The 10,132-nt window shown below is 44.0% G+C and overlaps 1 protein-coding gene across 1 annotated transcript in view; it reads right to left on the bottom strand.

Annotated features, from left to right (window-relative positions):
- Tcerg1l (transcription elongation regulator 1 like) overlaps nucleotides 1–10,132 on the bottom strand; it is a 182,121-nt gene that overhangs the window by 31,589 nt on the left and 140,400 nt on the right. The window contains exon 8 of the mRNA XM_055608896.1: nucleotides 4,678–4,747. Coding sequence (XP_055464871.1) covers nucleotides 4,678–4,747 — 70 coding nt within the window. The remainder of the gene's footprint in view (nucleotides 1–4,677; nucleotides 4,748–10,132) is intronic.

Here is a 10,132-nt window from a genome sequence, read left to right on the forward strand (position 1 = left end):
AAGACTACAAACATCCCACACTCCCTCTTGTCTCACAAGGTCCCCAGGGAATTAGGCAGACCATTAGGGCTGGCTGGCACAGGGAGGCAGAGAAGTCTATTGTTACCCAGGGGAAGCTTAAGAGATGTGATTTCAGAGCATTGCCTCACAGCATTTTAAAATAGTTCCCATAATCAGTAGTTGATTTTTCAGAATGGACCCCACAGGATCATATGGTTGAATACTTGGTCTCCAGTTGTAAAACTGTTTGGGAAGTATTAGGAGGTGTGGCCTCCCTGAAGGAGGTGTGTCAGCAGGGGCTTTGAACGTGCATTCTCATGCATTCTCTCTGCCTCCTACTTGTAGATCAACATGTGCTTTCTCAGCTGTTCCTGCCACCATTCATTTGCTCCATCATTGTGACCTTTAACCATCTGGAACTACAGGTTGCATTAAACACTTTCTTTTATAAGTTACCTTGTTCAGAGTGTCTTGTCACAGCATTTTAAAAGTAAGTAAGGCACTGGGGTAGGAAGGAGATGGGCTCAGCTCAGCTCACACTGGAAGGACAGAGGCTCTGTATGCTGACCTCCTTCCTGCTGATGAGGTGACAGTTATTCTCTGATTGCACAGGGTCACCTCCTCCAGACAACATTATCCAGGGATGGACTTGACTTGTGGGCTGTCCTTGGACTGGAAACTTAAAAACCTCCCATCTTGGCCTTGTTGGCCCAGAATTGAAAATTACCATTAAATTCTTGTGTTTGTCTTTTGAATAATGGCACTTTTCATCTGTTCTGAAGGGATTCTCCTTGCCCTAGGGTCAGGTCTGAAGTAAAGGTCTACAAGAAGATGAATCATAGTCATACAATTCTTGAAAGAGAATCTCAAGATCACAAAGGTAGGGAGTCTTTGTGGGACCCACCTCTTCCTAAGTGGTCTGAAATTGCTTTACACCCTAATTTCATTTGGAAAATTTTGGTTTTTGGGTATAGATTAAAAGAGGCAGATTTGAAGAAAGTGGCAAGATGGCAGAAGGCCACTTTGTATTTGTTCCAGCATCTTAGATCTTCAGGTAGAGGTGTGGTATGACCTCAAAAAGTACTTATATTATTCACTTTTTTTTAAATAGCTGTGACAAAACACAGGACAGAAGCAAGTTAGGCAGGAGTTTATTGTGACTCATAGTTTGGGATCACTGTCCATCATAGCAAGGAAAGCTTGATGGCAGAGGACTGGGGCAGCTGGTCATTTTTGTCTATAATCAGGAGGCAGAAAGAGATGAATGCTGGTGCTCCATTGGGTTTCTCCATTCTAACAAGTCTCGGATCTCAAACAGCGGAATGCTGCTGTCTACATTCAGGGTGGTTCTTACTTACCATTACAGTTAAACCTCTCTGGAAATGCCCTCATGCAGAGGTGTGTCTCCTATGTAATTCTAAATCCTGCCCAGTTGATAATCATGATTAACTATCACAACACTCTACTTGACCTGACAACTTTCTGGCAAGAGACAGTCAGCTTCGTACACCCAAAGCCATCAGTTGCATCCCAAAAAGCTAGAGGCCAACACAAAAAAAGATGACCCAACATTTAGTCAACCTGGTATAAGAACCAGTGTCATGGAAATGTAAAAATGTTATCAAAGCCAATGTGCAAATGGTAGCTGAAGGACAAAGTTTATTGACTCGGCAGGAACCCTCATTCCTGCCTGGCAAAACCCAGCTTCTCAGGAAGGGGCAAGCTGCCACATATGCCCAGGACAACTTCTCTATGATGTTTCATGGCTACTTCCATCCTGATTTCTAAACTAGATGACATATTTTTGCTGAGTTCCCCCAAAACCATTCCATTTGAATTTGAAATAAAGTCTCAACTCCCTAAAATAGAGAGTACACACCAAAAGCAGGTCCAAGCTATCAAAAGACACTCCTCAAAAGGTAGGAAATAGCAGGGCCACCAAGCACTGCATGAGAAGGAGACACACAGCAGTGAGTCGATTTTCTGGTCCCAGGGAAGATGGATGAGTTTGCATCAAGAACACATTCCACTAAATAGTAAATAACAAGCTTTCGGAAATGGCACTCACCAGGTAGTTTAAAAGACTTTTGTGTTTTGAACGCTTGTCACTGTGACATATTTCCCTTCCAAGGGAATTTTAGGAGAAGTATCATTTGCGCCTACATTAGCGGCACAATCAATTTAATTCCATCTGTGTTTGAATGCCTGAAGTACGTATCAGCTGTGCCAGACCTCATCAAAAATGCAGGAGTGGAGAAGAATCTAGAACCACCATCATCATCAGTTAGCCCCTATTTCTATAGTTTGTGACATATTGGGCCAGCGGTTACCCCTCTGCAAGAGAGTTTTCAGTGCTTCTTGAAGTGGAAAAAAATGTTATTATTTATACTAATGGAGCAGGTCAAGATGAAGTGACTCCAGAAGGATCTGTGGAGGCATCCTGCCACCACGTTCTATAATATCAAATGCATTCAGTGCCCACACCTCTGAGGTGCCACTGGACAAATGCAATGGGGGCCATTGGTACTGAGGCATGAAGAGTTTTGGGGCACTGCAGAAAAATGTGTGATAAGAGACTGCCCCATGGTGGGGCTGCAAACACACAGGCTTGCCTTCTGCGGGGCACAGGCAGACCTGTCTTCCCCACACTGACCAGATCCTCCTTCAACACACACAGGGCAGGCCCATCTTCTGCACACACTGAGATGGTTATCCTTGCCACGCACAGGACAGGCCCAGCCTCTCTCTCTACACACTGGCTCAGATGATTACTTCCAGAGCTTCCTAGAATATGCTAGGTCCTCAGTCTGGATGCTTCATGGCTACAGAACGTTTTCCTGCCAGAGCTTGTTAGGCTTACACCGTCTCAGTCTCACCAAGGCTGCCCTGGGCGAGTACCTGACAGGCACGTGACAGGCACCAGCCCCTCCCACAGTTGCAGTGATGTGCATGTGCACAACCGCAGAAACTGGAGCAGCTCCTCGGGAAACATCTGTGCTTGTTTCAAAGTCAGTTTTTAATTCTGGAAGTCATTCAGATGATTAAAACCAAAATTAATGTTTTGCTGTTATTTAAATGCCAACTGTTCAGAACCCGAGGCCAGTCCATTTCCCCCTGCATCACAGGGAGCTTGTCTGGAGTTTTAAACTCAGTGTACATGTACACAGAGCAGCTGGGACAGCTTGGCTGACAGTCACAGTGTGGACAGGAAAGCCAAAAAGCTGCCCTTCTGCCCATTCCTCAAACCCCTGAGCCATCAAAGATCCTACCCACACAGGTATTCTTTGAACCTCACACAAAGTGACCTTTTAAGGGCAAGAGTTGAGGCAGTCCAGGAGCAAAGGCCCCCAAGATTTGGATGAGAGGTTTGACCCCAGGGTCACACAGCACTCTGTCCCTGCTTCATGGCAAACCCACCCTTCACACACCCAGTACCACCTCCAGAGTGAGGCAAAGCAGCAGTAGCCCAGGATGAGAAGAGCAGTGTTCAGCCTTTGACCTGCATAAATTTACACTGCATAATTCTGTAAGGCTCTGTGGGCTTCTTCTTGGTTCTGAACTCCCTTGGGTCTCTTTCCAATCTAAGTAGGGCATTCCTTGGAAAGAAGAATCCACTGTAAGTTCCATCTGTGCACACACTGGCACAGCATCTAGTTTTCCCACCATCCTCTTCTTTACTGAAATATCACAGCACAGGATGAAGCACCAAGAAGGTAAAAGGGATAATGGTTCTGAAACAAGTTTTTATTCTTTGTTATACCAACTGTCTGCTTCTTCTTCTAAGGGACATTTTTAGAAGAAAAGAATGTTGCCGACATGCTTGACCATCACCTTTGGATTTCTGGGACCGGGAGAACTCTAGAGAGGAGTGGATACAGAGGCCAGGTGCACTGGTGAAGATGTATGATATGATCCCAGGAAACTCCCGGGTTCCAGTGGGATATGTATGTATCTGTGCCAAAGGCAACTACATTCATGGCATAGGCTGAAAGTTACTGTTTGGCATTCGGCTTACCCCAGTCTTCTCAGCCCACAAAGGTGCCTGCAGCTGTGTTCTTCCTTCCACCTATCCTGTTCTAAGGACTTAGAAACCTATATTGCCCCAGAGTAGCCCCTGTTTGTAATGTTCAGCAAACAGAGGACACACCAGTGGTCTTGTGAGAGACACTAGAAGACACAGAACAGGTTTCTCATCCCGCACTTGCAGCCATGTGGTGACAGATTTCTGTATGTCACTAAGTGCTGCACGCATTTCCACAGACAGGTCCACAGTTTCAGTTGCAGATGAACTTCTGAGACAAGGGCTAGATAGAGTATAAGCAAGACCCAGAGATACAATATCCCAGGCAGAAGTGCCTGCCTTGATTTAGTATCTTACATAGCACAGCTTTGCCCTGAGCGGTGAGTCACCATGGCCATTTCCACGTGGTTCTGGAAGCTGAACATGTGACCCTGAACTTTAGTGCAGTGCTCAGAGCAGGTGCCAAGAGATAATCCAGCCATCTGCTTCACAATTAAACTGTGTTTATTTGTTTGTTTGGTTTGGTTTTGGTTTTTGTTGTTCTTTTTTTTTTTTTTTTTTTTTTTTTACTCAAATTCAATGTAGTCAAAGTGCTTTCTTTCCATGCCACCAGAGCGTCAAGGGAAGAAACAGTGGGATAGAACAGTGCCACCTACCTATTCCTCTTGGTTTTCACACTTTGGTCCTCACTGCCGTCTTCTGAACTGGATCCATCACTGCTTTCAGCTGAAAGAAACATCATATTAACACAGCTGAAGGGTCAGGCTCAGCACTCTGGAAGCCAGCAGGCAGCTTTAGTGCTCAAGCCCGCCCATCTGAAAACTAGGAAATTGGATTTCTCCTAGACACTGACATTACTCATGTGAATTTGCTTTCTTTGATGCACATTCCTTTGCATGTCATTATAAAGGATACCTGACAGAGACCATCTCCAGCCCCTGTGTCTCCAGACATTACCAGCCCTTCAAGGCCATTAAGCCCTTCAAGATGGGATTGATGAGTAAATAAGATAAAAACTCCTCTGCCCTAAGGATCAGCCCTTCCCAAGGTGGTATGAGTGCTGCCTTTGCCTGCTGGATGCTCAAATGGTAGCTTTTCCATCTCCCATCTCATCCTTCTGGTACCCAGAGTTTCCCTCCATCCACTGCAACAGTCACAGGCCTGTTCAGCATATCATATAATCTTTACCCACAGACTATGCCTCTGCTTCCAAAGCCCAGCTGTTTTGGGAGATGTATTACTATTTTCAGCCTTCATGGTGCAGCCTGGAAATACTGCCTGAAATGACAGGAGAGTAAAAGTATGTTGGTGCCTTGGGGTTTCCTGTGTGGCTCCAAGAGAGCAAGGATAAGTGAGGGATGGTCCTAGAACCTTGTCATTTCTGATGCATTGGGTGGATTGTGATTCTAGCATAATAAGAGGTAGCCTAGCCTGTGTCCCACTCTGTATATTCCCAAATCCACCATCTCTATAAGCCAGTCCTAGTAGTGATGGTGGAGAAAAGAGTGAAATTGAATTGGTAGAGTGTGCCTCTATGACTGCACTTGGCTACCTGTGTTACACCTCCCCCCCCCCAGTTGTGTATTGCCATCTTGGAAGGCCTAATGCCCCTGCTTTATTACTCACAGTACAGTAATTTCCGGGCCACGTATCTCTCTCCCTCTCCATCCCGCCTCTTTTTCTCTGAGAGAGAATTTTATGTAGCCAAGGCTGTCTTAGAACTCCTGATCTTCCTAATTCACCTCCCTTTCTTTTCTTTTAAAGTACTACTGTTCTCTTAGCCTTGGGTAATGATCTGGAAGTCTCCTCTCTGCTAGTTTAGCTTTCATAGTGCTGAAGTTGCTATGCATGTTTGGAGGGGAGAAAAGTAATTAACACTCTTATCCTGTTGTGAACCCCTCCATACAATAATGATCATCTCAGAAAAATATGCTCATTGGTGCAAGAATGCCATATATATCATAGAAGTAATCAACCACTTTCAAATTGGATTTAAGGTTCATTCCATAAGACAGAATTCGTTCCTGGCACCATTAATGGGGCCAAGAAACTTAGATTAGTTAGGTCTTAGGACATAGGAGAACCTATTAGTAATATTCTGCCAAATGGGCATAGTATTAAAATGACTTCTCAGAATTTATTGTTATTCCCAAAGAATAATTCATCTTTTCACCCTCATAGAGAAGCTTCCCTTTACAGTAGATGGTAATTAACATAGAGACCCACAAACTGGCCAAAGTGAAGAAAATATTGAGTCCTAAATGGGACACAGTATTAAATACCCAAAGCTCTGTAATCATTGCACAAGGAGGCTGTATATGGAAAGAATGCAAAGGCCAGAGGTGGTGGATGACTACAGTGAACCTGTTTTTTGAACAAAATGAGCCAGTTGCTCATATGACCTAATAGAGGCTGTGACACTATGCACAAGATCTGTGCAAGATCAAGCCAAACAGAATGCCATCATGGAGTCAGGGAAGTCAGCCCTAGCTGAGGAGCTATTGGCAACTGACAGCTGCTTGGGAGAGGAGGAGTCAGTTTTCCTCAAGAATGTGTCCCTGAGAGGTTATCTATGTTCTAGTAGGTGGCTGTGCACCCATGAACACACTGGCAGTACTAATGGACTCTATGAATTATTTGGATTTGAAAAGAGAACCATGGAATCAGGGAGGAAAGGTAATTGTCGGGGTGGGATTGGAGGGAAAGAAATGTATGGATGGATTTGATCAAACACATCATACACATATATGAAATTCTTACCAATCTGAAGTGATAAATACATTAAGCCTGACACTCTTTATGCCCCGCATTTAAGACCCTAGGAGTGCCTCAGTTAGCCATGTCTGTCCATAATTCTGCTCTCAATTCTGCTCTGGGTTGTGCAGCTGTTCGTAGGATGAGAGGGCCAGATTCCAGAGGCTTCCAGCTCATCCATGCGACCAGGCACTGTCTTCTAAGTCTCCTGCCTGTGTGTACAAAGGGATGATTGTAGTTTGGCTCTGACAAGCGACTGTGAACAAATTTGTATCCACTTGGTCTTTGCTGTAGACTTGCTTAGGGACAAGGAGACACACAATAATTGGTCATTGTGGGAGATAGGAACAGATCTATCCCTTCATCCCAGCACACTCCAGAGAGACCCTAGTGAGTAATAACCTTAAGTGCAAAGGATACCCAGTAATTACACAGATATAACTGTTCAAGATAAATGCATGTAGTGTTTGCTATTGGTTTGGAGGCCTTTCGAACATTTTGAATAATCTCAACATGAGTAGGCCATTTTTGTCCATATGAAATCCATAAATTACAAAGAAAAATATTTGCAAATCTGACTGACTTTAAAAGTACAAGATCACAGGGAACGTGACCCAAAATAGATCTATCGGGTGGGTCTCTTTCTCTGCAGGAGTCTATAAGGGCATGTGCTGGGGGAGTTTGCCATCCTCCACTGAGTTCAGGGTTGATGGAGCAGAAACAGCTGTGATCATTTACAAAGAAGACAGCATACTACATGAAGGTCACAAGAAAAGTTGAAAGTAGTTTGTACCAGCCAGCAGCAAGCCAGGTCAGCAATTCCCACAAAGTATGAAAAAGACTTAAAAGGGTTTCCACCTGAAAGTGCCCAGAATGCCCAGCTGAACGAAGTTACAAAGCACACAAAGAAACAGGAAAGAGCTTAAGGGACTAGACTGGGAGAAGCACACAGGCTGACTTTACTCAGATAGATTGGACAGGGGCTAAAGAACTAGGAATGCAAAAAGTCTTCGTAACAAAGCAATGGGAAAGTTTTAGACACTAGACTGCACAATGATGTCTTGAACATAGCACCAGAAGCAGCTCCACCATCCCACAAGGAGACTTGCTCGACTGTGTTTGTAGCGGCTTTATTCTTAACAGCCAGAAACTGGAAACAACCTAGATGTCCCTCAATGGAATTATCAATAAACATAATGCAGTACATTTATACAATGGAATACTACTCAGCTATTAAAAACAAAGACATTGTGCAATTGTCATGCAAACAGATGGAACTAGAAAAGATCATCCTGAGTGAGGTAACCCAGACCCAGAAATGTACATATGATATATATTCTCTTATAACTGGATATTAGCACTAAGTACAGGATAACCATGCAATCCACAGACCCAAAGAAGCCAAGGAGTGTCCAAGAGAAAATGCTTGAATCTCAGAACAAAAAATAAAACAGATATCTGAAGTAGATAGAGGAAGGGAAGTGGTTGGGAGAGGAAGTAGGGAGGTTGATGTGGGTGGGAATCAGGTATTTCAAGAGCAGGGGAGGGGAGACCAGGAGAGAGAACAGCAATGGGGGGGGCATCTTTGGGACAGGGGAGGCTCCCAGAAGCCTTTGGGGTTGACTCTGACTGAGACTCCTTGCAGTGGGGGTTAAGGAGCCTAAAGTACCCACCTCCTGTAGCCAGGTGGGACTTCCAGTGGAGGGAGGGGGACACCAACCCACCCATAAAACCTTAGACACAAAATTTGTTTCACCTAAAAGAAGCTTAGGAATTAAGATGGAGCAAAAATGAGGGAATGGTAAATCAATGACTGGCTCAACTTGAGACTCACCCAATGGGAGAAAGCCAACCCCTGTCACTATTAATGATATTCTGCTATGTTTGCAGTCAGGAGCCTAGCATAACTGTCTTCTGAGAGGCTTCATCCATCAGCTGATGTGAACAGATGCAGAAACCTACAGCCAAACAATAGGCTGAGCTCAGAGTCTTGTGGACAAGTGGGAGAAAGGATAGAGGGAGATAGAGGTATCAAGGACACACAAGAAGACCTACAGAGTAAACTAACCTGGGCCTATGGAGGCTCAAAGAGACTGAAGCACCAACCAAAGAGCATGCATGAGCTGGACCTAGACCCCTACATATATGTAGCAGATGTGCAGCTTGCTCAATATATGGGTCCCTAAACAATGGGAGTAGGGGCTGTCCTTGACTCTGTTTCCTTTCCCCTAGCTGGGCTGCCTTGTCAGGCCTCAGTGCGAAAGGATACCACTGGAGGTACTAGGGTGGGTGGGTACCCCTTGGGGGCCTCCCCTTCTCTGAGAAGAAGAGGGGGCGTGGGGGGAGGGGTGCATGATGGTGGGACTGGGAAGAGAGGAGGGAGGGGGGCTGAGATCAGGCTGTAAAGTGATTAAATAATTTTTTTAAAGAGAAAAAAGAAATATAGTCAATGTGGGAGGCTGAGGAGATGGCTTGTGGGGGTAGTATGCATACCGCTCTTGCACAGGTTAGGAGTTTGGTTCCCAGCATCCATATATGATAGCTCATGATAGCCTATAATCCAGCTCCAGAGACTCTGACACCCTCTTCTGGACTTTTTGGACATCTGCATTTGCATATGCACACGTCCCCCCCCCCATAAAGAGCATAGTAAAAACATAAAAATAAATCTTAAAAAATAGTCAATGAAAAGCTAATAAACTAAACTAGCTCAAAGAGAAAACTTTTGTGTAGCACACACTGTACCAGTAGAGTGAGATCCCCCTCTCCCACACCAGCTAAGTGAAAATTGCAAGTTGTATTGCTGCAAATGTTGTGTACAGTAAAGGACTAACATCTGGTAGTCTAATAATGTCTACCACCCAACACAGCATAAAACAACCCAGTAAAATGTGAGAAAGGCCTTAAGTATACATTTCTTCAAAAAGGAATCTACAATGGCCAAGGGTCCCAGGAAAAGTTGCTTAAGTTTATTGGTCATTAAATAAGTGAAAACCAAGTACAGAATTCAGCGTAGCTTCATATCCATGATGACGGGTTTACACGCTCACAACAGTGACAACAGAACAGAAATAAACAGCAGAGGAAGAGGGTAGGTGATTTGAGTCTTGCAATCCAGGATATGCAATAAGCTGTACAACCATTGTAGAAAGCTGTTTAGTCGCTGCTCAAAATGTTAAAATGGGGCAACAATAATTTTTATCATTTTTAGATGCATGAGTATATATATATATATATATATATATATATATATATATATATATATATATCTTAGATAGATAGATAGATAGATAGATAGATATCTTAGATAGATAGATAGATAGATAGATAGATAGATAGATAGATAGATAGATAGAT

The sequence above is a fragment of the Psammomys obesus genome, unplaced genomic scaffold (genome assembly GCF_907164565.1).
Source record: "Psammomys obesus unplaced genomic scaffold, mPsaObe1.curated_primary_1811, whole genome shotgun sequence".
Classification (NCBI taxonomy): Eukaryota; Metazoa; Chordata; class Mammalia; order Rodentia; family Muridae; genus Psammomys; species Psammomys obesus.